This window comes from Syngnathoides biaculeatus, chromosome 2 (genome assembly GCF_019802595.1).
Source record: "Syngnathoides biaculeatus isolate LvHL_M chromosome 2, ASM1980259v1, whole genome shotgun sequence".
Taxonomy (NCBI): domain Eukaryota; kingdom Metazoa; phylum Chordata; class Actinopteri; order Syngnathiformes; family Syngnathidae; genus Syngnathoides; species Syngnathoides biaculeatus.
Window position 1 is genome coordinate 32263171 of NC_084641.1, and position 24365 is coordinate 32287535.

General features: G+C 43.0%; 2 protein-coding genes across 3 annotated transcripts in view; both read right to left on the bottom strand.

Annotated features, from left to right (window-relative positions):
• The window catches only part of LOC133490705 (V-set and transmembrane domain-containing protein 2-like protein), a 48720-nt gene extending 29529 nt beyond the window's left edge, over positions 1-19191 (bottom strand). For both annotated transcript variants that reach the window (XM_061801127.1, XM_061801116.1), the window contains exon 1: positions 18894-19191. In XM_061801127.1, coding sequence (XP_061657111.1) covers positions 18894-18999 — 106 coding nt within the window. In that variant the 5' untranslated portion in view covers positions 19000-19191. The remainder of the gene's footprint in view (positions 1-18893) is intronic.
• A 4110-nt stretch (positions 19192-23301) lies between these two features.
• The window catches only part of ctnnbl1 (catenin, beta like 1), a 67094-nt gene continuing 66030 nt past the window's right edge, over positions 23302-24365 (bottom strand). The window contains exon 16 of the mRNA XM_061801136.1: positions 23302-23567. Within this exon, the coding sequence (XP_061657120.1) occupies positions 23479-23567 (89 nt within the window). The 3' untranslated portion in view covers positions 23302-23478. The remainder of the gene's footprint in view (positions 23568-24365) is intronic.

The following is a 24365-nucleotide window of genomic DNA, read 5'->3' on the forward strand; positions in this document are numbered from 1 at the left end:
AAAAAAAGAAATAATCCAATGGAAATTGTAAGTATAACATACAGCTATTCAGTTTGTAGCATTTTGCAATGTGATCACAATGAGTGAGGGATGACTGGTTGTTACATCCAATGGGACAATTCACATACGTACTGTAAAAAATGAAAAGAGGCCACTGCAAACCGTGTGCTGCCTAAAAGAAACATTTCTTTGACGGAACTTTCTTTAACATCAACCGCTGCTCCGCCACACTCACTTTTCCTTGCTTACCTTAACCCCCCCCCCCCCCCCCCCCCCCCCAAAAGACGTACACTACACAATGTTGCAGTACTTACGCAGCCCTTCAATGTGTTTTATAATGACAGTGTCCACCACTGCAGCTTTAGTTCGCAACACAGTCTGGGCAGCGTGGAGCAAAGACGAGTGAGACATGCTGCTTATGTTTTCTTTCAATATTAGTGGAGAAAGTTAAAAAAGAAATGCTGTTGTTTTAAGATGGAATGACTGTCGGAGCATGTGAATAATCGAAGAAAAAGTGGTTAAACTGGACAAGATTTTCTCTTTTCCTAGTGGGAAAGGTCTGGTTTGAAGCCAAAGTAGAAAGTGCAGGATGAGATGGTGTGTAATTTTAAATTTCCACCTTGGCACAGCCTGATCCAGGATGAAAGCACAGATAATACAGCGCACAAAAAGCGAATTCTGTATTTTAAATATGGGAGGCAACATAACATCAACCTTTAAACTGTTTGGGAGCATCATCAACCCCAAACCCTCCCCGTCGTCGGTAGCTCGCGAGAGGCTGGCTGCTTGAAAAGCAGATGTTGGGGTAAAAAAGTCTCGGCACCCCTGGTCTAAAGCATGTGGAAGGGGTAAAACTAAAACATGTGCTTTTTATGTGGTATGGTATATTGCGAATTTGCAACTTTTTTCTGAAACATATCTACCCAAGATAAACCAGGGTTGATTGTTTTCTTCTTTCATAACTTTAGTGGCCTTTAACTTCAGACCCGAGCTTTTGTGTATGGAGCCAATATGGTATCAGCTTACAAGGAAACCTGGCATATTGTACAGTAATTTGAATGCCTCTGTTTCACCAGTAGAAAAGTGTCCTAAGAAATGTAAATAACGTGGTGGAAAAATGCCATCTGAGTAAATGACACCTGACCTACTTTCTAAAACTTCCTCAAAATCTCTAAGGGAGTCACGTGTGATTAAGACAGAGCGAAAACGGCTGTTTCTTTCCAGCGAGCGCCACCCTTGTCGGCGTCGGCTCAGGATGAGCTATTCATCTTCTCAAGCAGCTGCCACATTGGTGACATCTCCGCCAAATTCCCACTAGTGAAGAGAAAGTACGGACAAGAACAGGAACAGGAAGGGGGGAAGTCATAAGATTAAAATAAATGTAAAAAAACAAAAAAAAGAAAGCGTGAGAGTGTAACATCTAATGGAGACACGGGACATCATCTGATACACTGAGATTTTGCACAGGAATAACTATGAATCATACATTTATGTGGCGTTTAATCCGAGATCACGCAGATATTAAGAGTTGCTTCATCTGTTAGCGATTTCACTTGTGTCGGAGCTGCGTTTGTCTTTCTGAAACGTCAACGAGGGGCAACTAATGAGCTCGTCACGCTGCACTGCTCAGCTCAACAGAAAGACATTGCAACATAGCAGGGCCTCATTTACTTATCCAGAAGTAATGACCTACTGGTTGCTCACATTTATGGAAATGTATAAACAGAACAGATGTATTCGCCTACCGTTGTTCAATATATGCTTATAGTATTAGTATAGTTGTTGTCAAGCTCATTCGCAAATGCGTCTCTTGTATCAAAACATGCAATAAAGAGCTGTGATTCACATACGCACTGCACAGTGTGTCGGGGCAGCAAACTTTTTTTTGAATAGGATAGACTCTTCTCAGGTACCGTTTAATGCGAAGGGCAACCAATATTATTACAGAATTCTGAAATAACAAAATAGCACCAATTACTTTTAATGATGTTATCAATGTGTTGTTAATAATAATGACGTTCATTTACGGGAAGACAGTGATTGTGTTAATAATGTCTCATAATACAGACAGCCACCAATTAATTTGAAACACTTTATTTCTATAAATCTCACCCATTGTTTACATCTTTAAATGACCACTTCTACCACATTCCTAGAAAATCACAAAGTCTTATCACAAGTGAACTATTTTTAGACCAGGTCCGTGGGCTACTCCTGAGATCTTTGGAGAGTACCGAGTGCCTGTGGGCACCACGTCTGTCACCTCCGCCATTCCACTTTTCAAGAAATTATCAAGTTAATGAGTACAAGGGTACAAAATAAAGTCTGTATCAACTGTACAGGTTATGTCTTAAATGTTCACCTTCATTGCAGTCATACAAGTATAAATAAAACTAAAATGAAGTAGAATTCCTCAATGTTTGTAAACATCCAACAGACATTTAGTTGAGGGGGAGAAACTAGTATTTAATAAGTACAACTGGTGTACAGGTATGTGAAACTGTCAACAAAAAGAATAAGAACAATTCTTGAGCTTTGTGGTTTCTGTGTTTATTTGTACTGTTTCAGTTGTTGATATTCCGTACTGCAGCTGCTTGGTGAAATAAAGTTCAATGAATTGTATTGCTCAGATTGTAATTTTTTTTATGTATCACAGACAGTGTGTTGCATTTCTGGTTTTATGATTTTCAGAACACAGTTCCTGAATATTACCTATATGTGGTAACCTTGGTAAAAGAAAAACATGTGGAATGAATCTTTTAGGGTGGACTGTTTGTGTGTAGTACAACCCCAATTTACTATTACTTGAGTCAGCGGTTTTATTCTTCTCAAAGATGCGCGAGAGCACATTAGTTTAACATCCTTGACTTGCAGTGAGCTACAGAATCAAATCTTTGAGGCGTGTCAAGGTGGATGTCTCATGATTGTATAGTGGGCTGCAAGTGCACACCAGCTAATTTGACTTGAGTTCTGGTAAATGAAAAAGCTGTCAGTGGACACATTGAATGAGACAGGCCGTGTCTTTGTCCACACCCGCTGGGCCGGCAATAGCCTCACCACAGTGCTGCAATCAGGCCCGGTCACTGCAGAGACATTATGACGGAGAAGTGCGGCTCAGGGCAGCGCTCTGTATAATTGGACCTGTAGTGTTTATTAACAATAAAAAGAGAAATTTCTTACGACTTGCTTTATTCACTTTTTTACTGCTTCCAACTCGAAGACTAATGAGTTTGGAGGAGTTTTAATCCGAATAAAATGCCACCAGCGTCTGTACCACATTTTTAGCAGACACTTTTATATGATTGTAGGTTACTGTGAGATGGTCAGTTAGCGAGATTTGTAAAACAGAAATAGATAGTAAAACACAAAATATTACTGTTGTGCTCAAGACCAAACTATCCAAGAGCAAGCCTGGCTCGAGACCAGAGCTCACTGGGACAAAGACAGGACCAAGACTTTTTGGAGTCGAGACTGCACCAAGGACAAGATCAAGTCAAGCCCAAGTCCATGAAAATAATTTTTAGTAAGCGTGACAAGATTGAACAGCTAAAGACCCTGTTCTCTTGTATTTTCATTTTCTTTAAATACAAGAGAACAGGCAAAACAGATTTCTGTGGCATGGAAAAAAACCTTGGGTTTTTTCAACTAACTTCTTGCAAGAACAAAAAAACATTGCAGGTATGTAAAAATAACATGAGTGTACAGCTACTTCATGAGTGTTGCTTATGATTCAGAGAAATTAGAAGAGAAAAATAGTCAATTTAGTGAATTTTGGATAGACTACAACCAAAGTATAATACTGTTAAACAAAGCTACACCATAGCGGAATCAAAAACACTTTCCAGGGCCAATCCAAAAAAAGACAAAATTAGATCGGCTGGTGTTACTTACAGTTAAAGTTAAAGCTTACCTTTGGTTTTCTTTCAAGATGGCAATTAAAGTTCGAATGAAGTCTTTGTGGTCGAGGAAGCCAAATTTATGACCATAAGAATCAAGTTGAAGGACAGCAGATCAGTGCTGGTCTCGATGGAAAATCTAAACTTTGGGCAGTTCAAGACGGTGTCAAGACAAAGACTTGTGGAAGTCGAGCAAGACCTTCAAAATGTGGTCTTGAGACCAAAACTGCTCTTGAGTGCGACAGCAATAATTACAGCGCCATTAGGTTGCTTTTGTGTGTGTGTTTGTGTGTGTGTGTGTGTGTGTGTGTGTGTGTCTGTGTGTGTGTGTACTTTCATAAGCGTATCAGTGATGAGAAGCAAAGGGGCAAAGAAGACAGTTGAAAATAGAAATAATTAAAAAAGTCACCTGAAACAGTGGCGGTAATGGCATGTGCAAAGTGTGGGGGCCGGCAAGGTGCCCCAATACATTACAAACTCCATCATTGGCGTTAGTATGGGGAATTTGCACTTTCTGGTGGTGTTGCTGTCTGGACTAGTCTAAGAATTGCTCTCAGGCTTCCAGTCACTGTGGATCAATATTTATGTCAAGCTTTACCTCTCATCGTACCTCAGCAGTTTTGTAGGTAGGTTTGCCAACACTGGTTGGTTAAAACATCCCTTGATCGGGCAAATTACTGGATTATATTTGCTTGGGAGGCACGGTGGGTCAGCTGGTAAAGCGTTGGCCTCACAGTTCTGAGGACCCCGGGTACGATCCCGGCCCCGCCTGTGTGGAGTTTGCAAGTTCTCCCCGTGCCAGCATGGGTTTTTTCTGGGCACTCCGGTTTCCTCCCACATCCCAAAAGCATGCAACATTAATTGGACACTCTAAATTGCCCCTAGGTGTTATTGTGAGTGCGGCTGTTCGTCTCCATATGCCCTGTGATTGCTCTGGCAACCAGTTCAGGGTGTACCCCGCCTCGTGGCTGTTGACAGCTGGGATAGGCTCCAGCACTCCCCGTGACCCTTGTGAGGATAAGCAGCAAAAGAAAATGGATGGATGGATATTTGCTTGCTTGCATACATGAAAAAACTGGCACCGCGGTGTCTCCCTGGAGGATGGAGAACCATGTGATTCTTTCCCAGTACCTTTAGTAGTAGGGTTAGGACTACACTTCAGCAGATAATAATAATAATTAAAATCACACATGTTCTTCTCCACAATTTACCATTGTAACTTCTAAAATAATCGTCCAAAGTTACAGAATACAGAGAACCTTGTCGTGTTCTCAAGCTACTGTACCTGCTAATAGCGAAAGACTTGGCGGACGGGCAAGCTGATTTCTACGACAAATTCAGAGAGCTGGAGGTTAGCAAGTGACACATTTCAAACACTACCCAGCATGTCAAACGTGTGAGAGTTATTGGGTAATAAACATTCCTGCTCCCGACTGCTTGTATTGATGAGGCTGTTTGTGACGGAGTACAGTCTGTAAAAGGTATGCAGCTCCTTAGCTACGCAGTTGGATTTGGCTCATTCCTGATGAAAATGAAGCTTTGAAAGTAGAAGAAATCAAATGCAGTCTAAAATATGAAAACAGCATAATATCCTATATACATATGGTGTATACTTACTCAGAGATACAGTACTGTGCGGAGGCCTACTATTTCCTTCATGAAATAGACTCTTAGTTAACAAATAGATGGACTAACTATGGATTGTTTCCTTCTGTCATGATCCTGCCGTTTCAACACGAGCTGTGCGGGTGCCCGCGCGGCTGCGCTAATTGGGAGGCACATACCTGTGCCTCATGCAGGCTGATCATTCCCCGTATATATAGGACCCGGTGACGACTGGTCCTCCGCCAGTTCGTTGAGCTTCATGCCCCGTTCCAGCACTCTCGTATTCCTGACTGAACCTGTGTGTACCGACCTCCGTCCGTTCTCTGACCAACTTTGTAAGCCTGACTCCTTGACACTTCTGCCTGCGTTGATTGTTTCCCCGTGTACCGACTCCTGCCTGTCCGCTCATCTGTTCTCTTCGCCCGACGTCACAACTACCGCTGCTGCACCGGACTGCCTGCTCGATCCCCGACCCCTGCATACAATAAACGTGTCTCTTCTTGAAGTACCTTGCGTCTTCCGAGTTCCTGCATTTGGGTCCTACTCTCGTTTCCGATGGGACGTGACAGAACGAACTGGCCAATACAGGACCCAGCAGGAAAGACCCGGCGTCGCCGGGACCGACGCAAAGTAGACCGTCTGCCGAAGGACCAAGCCTGTCCGATCCAGGTAGGCTCCGCCAACGAGGTATGAATACGTCCCGAACACGACCCGCCCGGCTCCTCATATTCTTCTGGACTCTGACTTTTCGGAATATGAGGAGGACCGTGATTTGTATGCCGGGCTGCCTGAGTACGACTCCGACGACTTTGATTTTGAGTCTCTTTGCCCGGCTTTTGATCCCAGTCAGTTTGCCCCGCCTTCCCGCATTTCCAGCACCCGAGCGACTTCGCCCGGTAGATCCAAGTGCACCTATCGGTACGAGGGAACCCGCTTGGCCATCTACCCGGGACCTCCGCGTGGCGGCCAGAGGAGACGCCCCGGCCGGGCGCTCCCTGGTGTCTCTCGCTGCGCGGCAACGAAGACACCGTCCTCCCACTCCTCGCCGGCAACTGTGAGACCGGCAGACCCGCAGCTGGTGGCGAAGATTCCAGCCCAGAGGGAGGAGGTGCCGCCAAATCACGAGGCGTTCCGCCGCGAAATGCGGGCAGAGATAGAGCGGCAGAGCGCGGAATTGGCGGCTCTCACGGTCCAGGTCCGGCAAGGATTGGCGAACCAGCCGAGCTACGCTGACGTCGCAACGGCGACGGACTCGCTGCTGAGGCAAGCTCGCGTGGCGGTTGGAGCTGACCCGCTTCCGAGACACGCCCACGTGTCAGTTTCGACTGACTCTCCGCCTGCTCAGGTTCACGTTGCCGTGGAAACCGACCCGCCCCCTTGCCAAGTGCACGCCACAGTGGGAACAGACTCGCCACCTCGCCAAGTGCATGTAGCTGTGGAGTCTGACCCGCCTCCTCGCCATTCCCACGTCGAGGTTTTGGCGGTTCCGAGCAGAGCTCACGCGGCAGTTGGAACTGACCCGCTCCCGAGACACGCCCACATGTCTGTTTCAACGGATGCAGTGCAAGCTCACGTGGCAGTGGGGACCGACCCGATGGCGCCTCACGTTGCTGTCCAGGAGGTGGCGACGTCTCCACAGCCGCTTCTCGTCCGTGCTCTGGAGTGGCAGTGGCGACCGGCCCGCGGCCACTCCCCGTTCCTGCTCTGTCGGCGACCGGCCCGCGGCCGCTCCCCGTTCCTGCTCAGTCGGCGACGGGCACGCCCTCACGTTCCTGTCCATCTAAAATATTCAGTGGCCTTCTGGTTATTTATAATCATGATGACATTTCGACACCAACAAATGGAAAGGTGGCCCGACACTTTTGCATAACATAAAAATGTTACATATTTGTTGAAATTGTTTAAAAACATTAAAAATGTATATTTTGTATTTTATCAAAAAATCTTAATTATTATCTATGTTGCATGTTATTTATTATATATTATAATTATTTTGAATTCATAAAATACAAATTTGAGGTTGTTTGCTCAGCTCTTATTCCACTGCTTTTTAATGGAGTTTTACGTTTTTCCCATTTCAGTACTGCTACCTAAGTACTTTATGCAGGTATAGTATCAAGGTTAGAAATGAGAAGTGATGACAGCTCTCATTTCTTACTTCCATTGTTTTGAAAGCCAAACAATCAGTCTCAGAACATTTGTGTGATGACTTCAGAGCCTCCCGTTTACAACACAACACGCATTGATTAGGAAAGCACCTTACCAGGGGGCACAAGCGGGCAAGCTCAGTTCATGAAATCATCCACTTCCTGCTTTTCATTGTTCTCTATTTATGACCTAGAAGTGATTTTCATATGAATATTCATTGCAATTATGAGCCTACTACTGCATTAGCACAATTTAGTGGGAGGCAGAATGGGTTCAGACATGCATACTAATTCGGATGAATGGTCCCCAGGGCCCTCCTCATGTAATAGTTTTAAATTCTATAACACCTAGATAAAGTTATTTTTCCCTCCCATGAAGTATAATGTCATTACACGCTAGGGTGGCAACATTTGTCTGTGTTCCTTAGAGATTCACTCTGCATACTGTATGATTTTGGAGGTACAGTGGCAAAGCAGTACAGCATTGTCCTCACAGTTCTGAGGACTGGGGTTCAAATCCCGGATCCACCTGTGTGGAGTTTGCATGTTCCCCCCGTGCCTGCATTGGTTCTCTCCAGACTCTCTGGTTTCCTCCCACATCCTAAAAACATCCATTCATTGGAGACTCTAAAATGGCTGTGAGTGCCACTGTTGTCTGTCTCCATGTGCTAATTGAAATACCGTCATCCATAAACAAAGATAATATCGTTAAATAGTTTGTATTTTGGGAAGAAAATGTGGCGTGGCAGCAGTTCCATCTTGTCATAATAAAGTCGTAGGAGATTGTAAGACTTGGGTCCGCACACATTCGAATCCCAGTTCGAGTCCTCGCCCATTCGAGAACGGCCGTCCTCTCCACAATGATGTGTGAGTCATTTACACAGTGGCCTGCCGAAGCCGAGGAGCTCTTTCAGGCAGTAAATGACTGATCCTGAAACCATGAACGCATCACGCTACATTGCCCGTCCTTCGCTCAGTGATGCTGCCAACACACGAATCCTGCCAAGTGCTTTCCCAGAAGAAGCGTGAATCTAAATCTGGATGGCCGAGTGTGTGCGTGCGTGCATGCGTGCGTTGATGCAACATTGGCAGTAATGTGTCTAATGGAAGATAAGCAACACTCTCCCAGAAAAGTATTCCCAGCAAAGCTCTTCCCTCAACATTATCAAGCAGAGTGAAACAGGGGGAATAACACTTCCTCCGTTCATTCCCTGGAACACACACACTGTGTCCGCATTCTCCTCTGTGTACTTTCAATGCGAGAGAGAGGCATTTACATAACTATTTTTTTTATGATTAATTGCATCGAAATTAAAAAGGAATCAACCATCTTTAAAACATTATTTTTAATGGAATGGAACACTCGGAATGTTCCGAACTTCCGTTCCATAGCCAGAATAGAGTAGACGTAACATAGTTCAACTTCCCATTACAGACACGACACGTACACAAGTTGTAATTGAATCAACAGCACCTCTGCTGGTTGAAGTCAAGTACTGTACTGTGATCGCATTTTGTTGGACTTCAGCAATCATCAAAATTCAAGGAATTTATTATGATGCCCATTCCCAGTTAACAATGCTTATCTTAAAGTGCAACTGTCATGAAATGGATGATTTTTGGTACATTATTAGTGAAAAAACCACAGCCAATATGGTCCGATGTGTTTTTTCACCACAAAACATGATTTTGACGGGTACAGCTTTTTGTAACTCCCGCCATGAAAATCCTCTCGAGGGATTTGTTTTCGAGAAGAAGCAGGAAGTGACGTAAAGGACGGCGGCGCTCCCTAGTGGACTCGTTTGTTTCCATTAGTTTTACCTCCGGGAAGGTAGCTCGTTGTTCCTTTGTGTTAGCCAAAACGCCGGCTCGTTGCATTGTTGGACATTGATTGAACACTCGGGAGAATGGATTTACCCTTCATAAGTTTGAAAGAGACCCTGTTCGTTGTGAAAAAATGGATTGCATGGTGCAGAGGACGAGAGCTTTGTGGGTTCCAAATCACACGTAGGTGTGTATTCAGCTACTAAAAAAAATTATAGTTTGGGGCGGATCACGTAATCGGTCTCTCTCATAAAGTAACAAAAGATCCTCATATGAAATGTGTCGATGTCCACGTCGCCCAGCCAACAATATCTCACTCAACCTCGTCTTGATAGTGTTCATCGCGTACTGCGGTGGCTGTGAACAACCCTCTAAAAGCAGCACGCCTTGGCTCCATTATATGTCACCATGGCGCCGAAAATCAGCCACACCGGCTGAGGTGCTGTGTTCGGCGGTCACAGCTTCTGAAGGGCTTTGCAACGGGGGCAGCTCTGAAGAACCCAGCCGAGAATACGTTACTCAATCGCGTGCGCCCATAAAGCGCCCCGGCTCGACTGTGAACACCCCCCTAAAGCAGCACTGCTTGGCTCTGTCATAAGCCACACCGGCTGGGTGCGATGAGCCGGGATGGCTCATCTCCGCCACGGACATGGATCGGACGAGGATGCGGTTTGGCCGTGATCGCATATCATCTGAATATAGCTCAAAACAATAGTGTAAGATTGCCCTGAGGGCTCCAAACAATAGTGTAATACTGCCCCGGTAACTTCACTCGGTTGTGTGGTGTTGTCTTTTTCGAAAAGAGCTTTGGTGTCAGAAGGGGCGTCGGAAAAATCCGAATATCTTGTTGTTTGGCTTCCATAGTAGCAGGCACTGCACGTTTTCAACAGTGGAAGTGACGATGACGTCAAGGACAGAGGACGCGACCAATACGGCGACCACTTGAATGTCGAGGGACACTCAATTGCACATGACGCATGATCCGCTCACATTTATTTTTTCATCTAGACATTGAAGTGAATACTGTTATATGTATTTTTCATGAATGTTTATAGGGATGACATTCCCACTTTAAGGACAAACAAAAACATTTTTATTACATGATGTTTTTAACAAGTACATTACAGCGTTGAGAGAAGTGTCCGTCAAACATGTTTATGGCAGGCTCACAGTGGGGCAAAATATCAACATTGAGGTACAGTATTGATACACCAGTGTTCCGTATGGAGTTTTTTTTTTTCATTTTGTTTTGGTACCACGAAGATGGGTAATACAAGTTTTCTCCTTCTTGTTTTGTTAGCACATGTAAATAATAATAACGTTTTTACATGTATTAGATTGTGTTATTGGCAGAGGCCAACAACACAGGCAAAACGATCGCCATTACTTTGATGAATTAAGTGCTGACAAGAATTTGATAATGAATGTCACCTTTTCATAGGATTGACAACGAATGTATATTTTAGCTGATCTGAGAGGAGAATGTGCTAAAAAGCTGGCTGTCATGTCACCAACCATTGACGTTACATAAAATTAATCTATAAAATACAGTAGATAAGACACACCCAGCCAAGGACATGCACACACTAAACTAAGTGTTGTAGTCCTCCGTCTCTTTCATCTCGCACAAACACACGCACTAAACAACATGTGCAGGTCGATACAGAAACACACACACACACACACGGCTACACACATACTGTCCACAGAGCTTCAATTCGCAGGGATGATTTTCAGCCTTGGAGGGACGCCTCAAAGCAAGTGCTGCTTTGGATCGCCAATCTCAAAGCCGCCTGCAATCATTTTCTAGTCTAAACTGCATCACAACACACTCTCTTGCTGACACACATACACACGAGTGAGGGACACTTGCAGCATAAGGTCCTCTGAAGACAGAGAAAAAGGAAGAGTCCTTGACTACAGGCGGAGGCTCCAGCATGTTTGTGCTGGTTTTAAAAAGGGAGAGTTGTGATTGAAGGGGAGGGTGAGGATTCTTGGTTTTATTATGCACAACATCAGGATATTGAGCGGTGAGGAGGGCTGGATTCATGGAGGATGCTGAGAGTGGAGCTGTGATGGGAGCCCTTGTCCTGCTGCCAGGTTTGGTCAAGGCTTGGGTGGATCAATTACAGTCGGCCCTGGTTTCTTCAAGCGGCAGCGTTCTGTTTGATACGGCCTTCTTTGTGCCTACTTACATTATTAAAAGTTGTGAAGGTTACCAAAATAACTGGTGCAAACTATGTGACTTGTCAGTAGCTTCCAGTTGGGTTCCCAATCATGGAAATAAGGACATAATTTGGGTACTTATTTCGAGTCGTGATGAAAAAAAAACCCATCTGTTTACAGATCTGACTTTTAACGCTGTAGGTACCTTGTGTAACGTGCCAGATATCATTCAAAATGACTTGGGGTTAGATTTTAATGATGTAATTCTGTAACTTTAATCTCACAATATTACTATTATTGTTTGTTGATAGTTTAGTGTGGACCCATTTCTCCAAGGTGGATTATTCCTGTGCAGCTGCGCCTAGTAGATGGAGGGATTTGCAGTACTCCATCCTTCATCGCTATCACAACTTTAGCTGGAAGGCAAGGCTAATCAAACAGGTGCCATGCTGTACTGTACACACAAGGACTAGAAATACTACTTCATTACTGGTGATTGTTGACAATCGTGACTGCAAGTTCCAAGAGATAAAAGACCAAAATGAAGACAAAGATGGGCACCACATTCACAATTACATTGCACCAATGGAATTTATTGACTTCACTTAGCAAATCCAGCCTCGAGTTGAAGTCAAGCAGTGATGTTCACGCGTTACTTCTTGTGCTTTTATTTTGAAGGTACTGTCGCTCCCGCAGCACTTTGGCAGCATATCACCTTAATGCAAAATATAAACGATTGATATGGGGGGTTACATGTTTGATAAATATGGCAATGACAGCACTTTTTTTCCATTGCTTTGAAAGTTACTAAATGTGCATTAAAATCCACCACAGTTTTAAAATAAAATCACCCCCGCATGAAAAAGTGCAGTATCGTTTCAAACTAAGTATATTCATTGTGTTACTTGATTGTTCCAATTGTCTTTAATGTAGTCAGATTGTGTTCCAGGGAGGAGTAAGATGTAACAGTTGTTCATGTAATTATGTATGAAAAAGCCAAGACTGTGTAATGTTTATTGAGCGCTACTGGGATGTGTTCCCATATTAATGGATCTAGTGGAGCGTATGCTTGTCTCTGTGACGACTTGGTGATGCTCCAGCACAAACCTGCACTACTTTACCCCCCTGCGGAACCGGGTGGTGCCGAGTCCACACAAGATACACACACACACACATACACACACACACACGTACACATACGCACGCATGCACACACACACACGCACACACAAACAAGTCTATCCAACGCTGCTGCTAAATGTTTGCCAGTATTGCGTCAGCAATTGTTAAATGTTTGACAGCCGAACAGAATGATCGTAATATTGCTCCATTTTTAAACCCACATTTAAGGAGTTCTCGTGAGAGTTTGGTTAAAAAAAAAAAAGTACGAAAAGTCATCAGAAGAAAATGTGAAAAAAGGCCACACCTCACACCTTATTTCTGTGCCAGAAAAAAAAAAAACAAAGAATGAAGCGCCCGTTTAATTTAATGTAATGTACTATTATACCACCAAGTGTAAAATTAAATGACAGTTCCATTGTTTTCAGTCTTAAATCATACAATCTGAACCATTTGTCATTTTCACTTACAAGACACAATACATTTTGTGGCATAATGTGCATAATGCTTCCAACCAACCATCCTCTTTCTATACAGTTTAACGTTGTTCCGAATTACGGTGAGCTGGAGCCGATCCCATCTGACATGGGGAGAAAGCGAGACTGCACCCCGGATTGCTTGCCAGTCAGTCACAAGGCTCATATAGACAAGACAAGACAAGAATTCACACTTTCATTCATGCTGTCGCTGAATGGGAAATGAGGCAATGCGGCGTGCACAGAAGCCAAGCAAAGATTCTTACATTTCATTTAATAGTGTGCTGCTATGAAATTTCATAGTGAATCGGAAATTGTTTTTGGTAGTCTATGTGATTTATGACTTGAAGAGAACCAAATCAGACATGAGCCACATGCTGTTTAATTTTCCTTGCTTCTATGTAATTGGTGACCTTTATTACTACCGCGTTACAGTTTTTTTTTTATATGAAAACAACAGTTTTAAAGTTAAGAATCATAAAGTTTAATTAATGAGGGTTATTCCCATCTAATACTGCATAAAACATCAAAATACGTACAGCATAAGCCTAATAGCAGAGTTGCCTATAAGACATTTGAAAATTAAACGTTTTTTAGAAAACATTATTTTAAATTGACATTAAGTTGCAACGTGACAAGCGGCCAGCACCTTTGTTGAATTGTTTAAAAAAAAAAACATGGAATGAGCATTTCAAAGGCCTCTAAAAATCCCACATAAAAAATTCTTCTCACCAATATTGTTGCATTTCGTGGACTCGTTTGTGCAAATGATGCCATTTGAAACTTCACAGTGATTTTGACGTGTCATCTTGGAATTTCGGCCTGTATGAATGATCAATTTTTAACCAAAACTTGACAGCCAATCGGAGAAGGAAGTCCCCAAGACGCAGAAGAAATAAGCCGGTTGAGGGGATATGTTAAGAAATAATTGAGTTTTATTGTTGTCTTCATTTGAAGGCTTTTTTTTTTTTAACTAGATTTTCTATTAGTCATATCACACAAGAACTTGCCCCAAAAAAGCCCATTTTTCCCAAGAATTTTTTTTTTTTTCCAGCAAACAAAGGGCGATTTTTTTTCAGGATTCAATTTGCAAAATTCCTGGAAAATAACCTGAGACTTTTCGGTGCTCCATCGCATTATGTTTCCCTGGAGAACTTCTACATTGCTAACTGCTCAGTTAGCCTTCACTGATTAATTAAGACAATTGATTGGCTGGAATAATATGGGGTGGCTGGATAAGCATACCCTAATGAGATGGTAATTGAAAAGTATCAGTGGCTGGAACGGCCCTGGGGCAGATAAAGACGGGGCCATGGCTGCAATCACCACACATCTTCAAGCCAAATGTTTTGCTATCCATTGCGTCCATTTATTTCTCCTCCTTCACTTTTACTCTGACTGGGCATGTGGCAGCATGTGAGAAAACAATATGATAAATGATCATCCCGATGGGCTTGGAGAGCACAATATTGTCTGTCAGGACATTTTTGGAGAATAAATGTGTGCGAGACGAGTGACCATCCAACGGTACTGTCATGATTGGGAGGCGCACACCTGCGACTCATGCGGGCGGATCATCCCCTGTGTATATATAGGACCCGGTGACGACTGGTCCGCGGCCAGTTCGTTGAGCTTTATGTCCCGTTCCAGCACTCTCGTATTCCTGACTGAACCTGTGTGTACCGACCTTCGTCCGTTCTCCGACCAACCTTGTAAGCCTGACTCCTTGACACTTCTGCCTGCGTTGATTGTTTCCCCGTGTACCGACTCCTGCCTGTCCGCTCATCTGTTCTCGTCGCTCGAAGTCCCAACAACCGCTGCTGCACCGGACTGCCTGCTCGATCCCCGACCTCTGCATACAATAAACGTGTCTCTTCTTGAACTACCTTGCGTCTTCCGAGTTCCTGCATTTGGGTCCTACCTCTCGTTCCGATGGGACGTGACAGGTACCGCTAAGGGTGGAAATACAACCTCATTCCACTGCTCCAACCAAATCACGGGATCAGGCTCAAAAGGCTGTGGGCACCAGACATTGTGATTTCCTGGGATTGTTGTGGATGGGGTCATTTGAAAATGTGTTGCATATTGATGAAAAAAAATCCAAAATAATAATTTTGTAAACGTATAGTAATATGGGTAACTCCACCCTACCATCCCGATCAGTCTGTTATATCAAAGTTCTACTGTATTGTGATAAATCATAAACATGATCATCCTTCACATGGATAAATAGTATTAATTAACCATAATGTAAAATTAGAATTAGTTAAGACAACATTGGTTCTCAAATGTTTTACTGGTAGCCCTTCCCAAATTTTCCATTCCTGAGAAGAAGGTCACAGTTTCAAAATGGTTAGACTATTGATATATCTACAAGGAACTACAAGTATCAGTTTATCCTTTTCGACTTCAAATTCAAAATGAACCCATTTGTGACCGAGCTGGAATATCCGGCTTGATTTTATTTTCACTGTACCATAGCACCTACCCGAGTCTTCCTCTTTTTACTCCAACAAGAAGAAAAAACTAAAACAAATGCATTCTCACACATCCATTTCCTGCCCTGAGCCAAAATAGCTCCTCCGACAAGGACATTATTCACTTTGAAAGCGAGTTTCCTTTGCGTTATGGATGCAGCACTGCCCCCTGGGATATTACTCACATCACTGTTGTTGTTGTTGTTCATTACAACCAATATTTTTAAACTAAATGCAAACAAAGTCCCTTTAAAGTCTCACTCTTGACTTAAGATGGACATGAATAAAAATCTAATAATCTTTATTTGGATCAGAATCAGATTTGGGGGTCGAGGTACAGGTGAAGAAGAAAAAAAAAAGCTCCTCCTCCAAGGTGATCTAAACCTGAAATGTGCTGTGCGCTGGCTTTAATCAGTCGGGGAGGAAATTTTCTCATTTTCAGTCTACACTTAATGACCTAAACTACAATCTTTAATCTGTCTTGAGTGGGATCCAAGCCGATCCCACATGACTTCAGCAAAAAGCACAATAAATCTGGAAAGATGACCATTTAGGAGAGGCCTTACAATGTTGAAAATGGAATTCATTCTTTATGTTTATCATTTGTATTCAGCTATTTAGGGTATACACCGACAATTGCGTTTTACTTTCAAGATTTTTTGGGGGGGTTGAATACAATGAACCTCAGCTGTATCACAGTTCTGTTCAGTTTAGATCTGCAAAGCGACCTTTTTTTACATTATTTGGTTGTTACAGATGTGTAAACACTTGAGAAAGACAGCATAGGGGAGCGGGTGGATCAGAGCTACAGGGGAAGATGTTCAGACACAATACAAGAATACTAACTTCCATCTTGTGTCAGCTCAGCCTGACGAATAGGAGAGCGGCTGCGGCGCTCGGACAGAACAAAAAAAAAATGCTGTCAGTCATAGAAGAACGGCAGTACTTAGGCAGACATCGCTCACGCTGAAGACTGCTCGTCATTCGGAATGTGCCCGGCTGTCACCGGTTCAGTTTTCAAATAACCTAATTGGACCTCTCATTTGGTGAATTATAATTTTCGAATACTACATGGAGTAAAACAAATCAAATTCATTCAGTCATTGTTCATTTCCATTGTCCAAAAAAACCCATTAATGAACACAAACCAAAAACTGATCTTAACTCAGGACAATGCACAGGAAATAGGAATGTCCACAGTAGGTGTTGGCACCATTGCTTGTTTTGAAAATTTTGTTGCGAGAATTGTCAGAAAAGTCACTAATAACAGCAGCAATATCTCTATCTCTAAAAGTAGCGCGTACTTTACGTTTTACTTGTACTTTATGAAGGCTGCTAGGGCCGGTAAAAGCCTGCGGATGGCCAGAATGGGGCCCGCAGGCTGTACTTTTGCTGAAATCCATATGGGAATTAATCTGTGATGACGGGTTAGAAGGTTGCAGGAAAGAATAGTTGCACATGGACAATATTCAGGTTGAACTGGCCCGATCATGTCCTGAGGACTGCCAAGATGCTTTTAGCAAGGCATGGGGCAGCTGATTCTCCTGTGAGTGAGTTTTTCACTCAAGTGTCTAAATGGAATTTACTTCATAGGAAAAACGCCTCCTGTAAAATATCTTTGCTTGATTTGTGCAATTTGTTATGAGAATTTGATGGAAATGTTATGTCATCGGTGTCTACAATGTATTAACAGATACTAGTTAAGGATTGGCGGCACGGTGATTCAGCTGGTAAAGCGTTGGCCTCACAGTTCTGAGGACCCAGGTTCGATCCTAGCCCCACCTGTGTGGCGTTTGCATGTTCTCCCGTGCCTGTGTGGGTTTTCTCTGGGCACTCCGGTTTCCTCCCACATCCCAAAAACATGCAACAATAATTGAACACTCTAAATTGCCCCTTGGTGTGATTGTCAGTGTGACTGTTGTCTGTCTCCATGTGCCCTGTGATTGGCTGGCGACCAGTTCAAGGTGTACCCCGCATCCTGGATAGTTAAGGATCGTAATACACTGGCATAATATGAATATTAAATTAATGATAAAATATATCATCTATCCATGCACTTTCTAAACCACTTATTCTCACAAGGGTCACATGAGTGCTTGAGCCAGTCCCAACTGTCATTGGTCAGGAGGAAGGGTACACTCTGAACTGGTTGCCAGCCAATCACGGGGCACACGGAGACACACAACAGTCACACTCACAATCATACCTATAGGCAATTTAGAGTGTCTAGTTAAAGCATGATTTTTGGAACGTGGGAGGAAACCGGAGTGCCCGGAGAAAACCCACGCAGGCACAGGAAGAACATCTAAACTCCACACGGGCGGGGCCGGGATTGAACCCTGGACCTCAGAACTGTGATGCCAACGCTCTACAGCTGCTCCACCGTGCCACCCATAAAATATATCAATCCCTTTTCAACTCCACATACATATCCTTACAGGTCATGGAGCATCTCCCAGCTGACTTTGTCCGAGAGATAGGGTAAACACCGGGCTTGTTGCCACCCAATAAAAGGTGATAAAATATACAAATCTCCATGGTACAAAAAAAAAAAAATATATATATATATATATATATATACTATACTATATATAGTGCCTCAAAAATGTATTTGTGTGAGGGGGGGATAAATCATACAAATAAGTACTGGAATAAACACCTGTCTTTTTCATTTTTTACAATGTATTTATTTTCGCTTTCGGGGCGGTGACTCCAACCACAAATTCTTCAAATGTGCAAATGTGTCTCTGCAGTGTGTGCTTCACGCGTGTTGTTGCAGGACTTGCCATTTTGCGTTACTGCGTGTTTTGGGTTTTTGTTCTTTTCTTTTTTTTAAATGCACTTTACAGAACCGGATCTCAGAATGGTTTACTTCATAATGCACAACAACGATAAATGGCATGTTGTCAATAGACAGAAACACTCAAAACGGAGGACTGTATTATTTTGTCAGGACAGACTTTTTATTTTTAAGTATCGATTGTGAGGATCCACTTAGTTTTGTTGTAGCAACAAAAGCAAACATCTTGTTTGTTGTTGTTGTTGTTTTCTGTTTGTTATTTATTTTTGTGGGCCCATCACTACTAACTACCATGTGCCGGGTGTTTCACGCGTGGGAGTGGACGGCTCCATGACCCCAGGAAAGCTTCCGAGCCCGATGCGGGTGTGTCCGCAAACACCTACCGTGTCCGCTGATGTGGTTCTCGGCGTGTCCGTGTCCGGCGTGCCTGGTGGAGACGCACAGCCCCGCGTAGTGCAAAGCCCCCAGCAGCACCCTGAAGGCTCCCATTGCGCTTCTTGTCGTGTCTGTCTTTTTCTCCTGCTCACATGGGGAGGAGGCTCTCCACCTCCTGCTGTTTAATCCACGGGGAGGGAGTGGGGTTACTGGTCGTGGTGTGGAAGTGAACGTGGGGCGAGATACACGAAGGGGAGCGCGGTCTTCCTTCAGGCAGCTCACCCGGCCGTGAATGACTGACTCTTGTCCGCCTGGCGCCTGCCTGGCGCTTGGATCTATTTTCTGCGGTGGAAGGAGACGTCACGGGGCGCATGTGGCTCACTGAGTGGGAGCGTCAGCATTCATTAAATAGAGACAATTAATTATATCACTTAGCTTCAGTGGTAGGATGGGAAAAGAAAGAAGCACAAAGACAAAAAACAAAAGAAATCAGGTAGACTGTACCCATCCCCACTTTAGTTCACAAAAAAACAAAATAAATATTTGGGAAAACTTGAAAAAAAAAAACATCTTTGTTACTTCTACTACCATTATGCAAATCAAAAATAATCCTTTCGTGTAAAACAAAACTGTTCATCAACACAAAAACGGGGTTTTCTTTAGTCAGGTACAAATGGAATTAATTTCATAACAATGTTCGTAACTCAAAACACCCATGTCTCAAGTCTCTAAACCAAGTGAAGTGAAAGGCAATGGTTTGTTACACCATTCTCTGATTTTTTTTTTTTTTTTTTTTGGTGATGTATATTTTAAGGAGGGAAATGGGCAGCCGGCGTGGTGGCTCAGCTGGAATGCATTGGCTTCACAATTCTAAGGTGACAGGTTTAATCCTGGACCTGCCTGTGCGGAGTGTGCATGTTCTCCCTGTCCCTGCGTGGCCTCTGGGCACTCCAGTTTCCTCTCACATCCCATAAACATACAACATTAATTGGACGCTTTAAATTGCGCCGAGGTGTGATTGTGAGTTTGGTTGTTTGTCTCCATGTGCCCTGGATTTGGCTGGCAACCAATTCAGGGTGTCCCCTGCCTCCAGCCCGGTGACAGCTGGGATAGGCTCCAGCACTCCCTGTGACCCTTGTGAGGATAATTGGCTAAGAAAATGGATGCATGGATGGATGAATGAAAATAGGCACGCTGTAGTATTCCACATTGGGGGGAAAAGACAGTATAATAATAAAATGGAAAATTCAGCTGTTTTGGTTCAATGGTCAATCAATGGTCTTACGAGGTGTTTTTTCCCCCCACATCTGACTAAGTCTGGCTTCAGGGTGGCACGGTGGTTCAGCTGGTAAAGCATTGGCCTCAGAGTTCTGAGGTCCCTGGTTCAATCCCGGACCCACATGTGTGGAGTTTAAATGTTTTCTCCAGGCACCCCGATTTCCTCCCGCATCCCAAAAACATGCAACATTAATTGGACACTTTAAATTGCCCCGAGGTGTGATTGTGAGTGCGGCTGTTTGTCTCTATGTCCCCTGCGACTGGCTGGCAACCAGTTCAGGGTTTACTCCCCGCGACCCTCGTGAGGATAAGTGGCAAAGAAAATGCATGGATGGATGGATGGAAGTCTGGCTTCAGCCTTTATGTTCAAATATAATGGCTTAAGGGTAATAACATGGTTACCTGAATGCTATATGGTGCTTCCCATGATGCATTAAGGTAGCAGACGTATAAGCTAAAGCTGTGTTTTTTGTTTTTGTGTTTTGATTTTGAATACACATTTTATTTTCATGTTTACTTTGACAGCAAACTTCAACTTAAGAGTGGGAATAAACAACCTGAAGACACTTTTCCAATGAAGTGCTTACTATCTGCCACCCGTTATTTGTTTTGGAGCGAGTTGAGTTCATGTCATTAAACAGTACAGCGTTCGCATCGCAAGTTTGCGCTTGCGTGTCAAAGCCATGACTTGACCGAATAGCAGCTTGTGTGAATGCTACTGGAGTATTTACGTGAATGACATGGTGCATCACAAACAGTGCTTCGAGAAAGGATTGTGAATGCTGTGAAAGAGGCACACACAAAACTACTGCAAAATGTGTGCATGCTGAGAGTGAATTACTGTATTCCGAAGTGCTGCTTTTCCTTGTTGCTGTCCCTGGTGCTGAAATACACATTCAACTATGGAGAAACGCTTGATTGAGCTGTGCTTTCCTCTTTGCATACACTTCCCTGATCTTGTGTGTAGATTTAGACCGCGACGGTTTGTGGGGACGGGGATCCATACATCTATGTGTGTACTTCATTGAGTCAAATGATGAATAGGCCATAAGAGCAGGGGCAAAAATCCCCACCCCTCCAAATGGTCTTAATTTTCAATAACAGATACAGTGCAGTAGAGCTGAATCCAATCAACAGCATGTAAACAATGCAGTTGGATATTGAATTGATAAGCCAAGTCTTGAAAGAATATTTGATATTGGCCATATCAACCAATGTTGCAATCTTTCATTCACTTTCTTTCTTTGTTTGGCATTTTGACTCTGCGACAGCATCTCTCGGCATTACCAAATTGTTTTTGAGGGAATTGCAAGTTTAAGAGAAGCATGCAGCATTAAAATCACTTGGGCCAAGAGTTTTTAGGATTGGTGGTGTTTAGGTCCACGCTTTACATCCTATCTTGCAACTCAATAGGACCTTTCCTTGTCTGCGTCTCACTGAAAAGGAAGGAGGCCAACAGTGTTTCTGCTTTGCACCGTGTTTGCACTCACCCTTTTGGAAACACAATTATTCGCTCTCTCATCAGCTGTGAAATTGCTGTTGAAGACGATGCTGTCGTAATCAGTGATAAGAGATGCACGATGGCCTCTTCTGCCAATATAATATGCAAATCAGGTCTTTTTGTTTTTCCCATGATGAGTGTGGGTGTGTGCGAAGACAGCACATATCCTATGTATTCAGTGAACACTTCCCATTTTTGTATTTGTAATTCAGATCAAATATTTATCTCCTCCACAAAAAGCGAGGTTTCAATTCACTGACTCCACTCACATATTTGTCAATTTACCTACCCAACGACCGATTTGTTTTCAGTGTGATAGTCACTCCATGTTTATGATTTCTCCATATTTAATTTGTTTAGTTGTTCCTGTACTTGGATTTAATTTCGACAGCACTTGTGCTCATTAGGGTGACGAGTGAGCTGAAGCCTCTCCCAACTGACTTTGGGTGAGAGGCATGTCGCTTCCTGGACTGGTCAACAGCCAATAGCAGGCCACTTAGAGAGGCAAACACTCAATCCCAACCATGGACAATTTCAAGTCATCAATCAAGTTACCATACATTTTTTTTGTAACGTCAGACACCGAGGCTGGAACTCAGACTTGAACCCTGGACCTCATTAACCGAGGCAGACATGCTAACCACTAGAAGAGTATTGCCTTTTTCCTTGTAATGGCTGCTGATTAGTTATTCATTTGAATGTTGCAGCGCCTACTGTTGCTTTGACATTACCTTGACAGCCTGTGAAAGGGTCTTCTTGTAAACAGAGACATGGTTGCTGATTTTTTTTAACTTTGCAATTTATAGATAGTTGAACGTCCATAATGATTTAATGATAGGTGCCATTAACCAACTAAGGACAACCGCTCTAGAAAATGAATGGATGGATTGGAGACAAAAAATTATTCAAAGCATCCAATTGAAAAGTCCATGCAACCACCAAGTGTGTGTAGACAGAAGAGAGAGACACATGCAGCATATAAAGAATGACATGAAGGTTTAGCTTGTGAATACACTCGAGGTGTAATGTGCGCCTTGTGCAAGGGAAACCGTGGAGATGTTCAAATGAATAAAAAAAAAAAGGTGCAAGCATGTCTTCCTTTTTTTAATGGCACTTTTGTCCTTCTTGCAAAAGAGCAGCAGGTACATTTTGTTGTTCCCATCTGTGCAGGTTTAATGAGAATCCTTGACAATCTTAGACTCACTGTGGCATTCTTTAAAAAAGCAAACACACAGTCAGGATTTTATTACCAAATGCTTTATCGTAAAATATTTTCAACTTAAATCCAAAACATAGGGCAGTAAAAAAAAAAAAAAAAGGGGGGGGGGTTTAAAGGTTGAAAATGAGACCTTGGATTTTGGTGTTATGTTCAGAGAGTGATTTTGTTTTGTTTGACAGTGGGAATGAGATAGTTACACAGAAATTTCCAGTTCAGAGAGAATTCCACACCATGGATGTCAAAGTAAAAGAAAAGTATTGAGTGGTATTGTTTTACTCTTAGACGTGTGGTACAAATATGATTCATAGCCAAAGAAATCTTTTTTGGTTAGGTTTGCCTTAACTAAAGATACACGTTTTGGGCTGGCTGCATATGAAAAAAAAACAAAAAAAAAAACAACCTTCAAACCCAAAAGAGAAAGGTTTTGACTGTAGCAATGCTTTAAACATAAACCATATCAAAATCAAAATGTTACAGAAAAAATAGAGCCCATGTACAGTATGTCATACATCACGGCAAACCTTGATTCCAATACAACAAAATTCGGTGTGTGTGTGTGTCTGTGAGTGGCGTGCATATGAGGGAGAAAACTACATTAAAAGTTTTCTAAAAGGTCCATGATCCTCTTGCGCTCTGCCTCTTTGTACTCCTCACTCTTGCCATCCCCGATGCTCTCTGCGTACTCTGCAAATGAGGCACACACAGGTGAGAGGTTTCATAGAGGTGACATCTTGAAGATGACAGCATTCACGCATTTACCACATTGACATCCAGCTCTGCAGGGAGGGTGAAGAAACACATCAATGTTATGGTTGACTTGGTACACACAAAAGGGGAAAAAATAAGCACATAAATTCTCATTTTAAGAAGCAAATTGGTTCTTGTAAAGATGAAGCCAAATGCATTACATTTTGGTTTATACTGTATATCAGCTCAACTAGTGGTGTCATGGAAAAAAGAGGACACTTGTATGACAGTTTAGAATGTTGAAATCTGCTGGAGCTTTAGATAGTTTATAAGACAAGCTTTCATCACAGGTGTGAAAAGTAGAGCATGTACTGAAGCCTTTTCCAGATATCATCGGGCAGAGAGATGCAAGTATTGAACTGGTTGGCAGCCTATCGCAGGGCACAGAGACATACAACAGTAGCACTCCCAATCACACCTAAGGGCAATTTAGAGTGTCCAATTAATGCTGTATGTTTTTGGGATGTGAGAGGAAACTGGAGCGCCCGGCGAAAACCCACACATCCATTGGAGGAACATGGAAACTCCACATAGGCGGATTTGAAACCCACTCCTCAAAACTGTGAGGCCAACGCTCTAACCAGTTGTACCAACGTGCCACCCCGAGAAAGACCAAAATAGCAAAAAAAAAAACAAAACAAGACAACAGAAAATAAAATAAGTAAAGCAAAGACAATGCAATCTGCAGCTTTTGCAAGACAAACAAAATGTTGTAATGGCAATTTAGTAGAATCT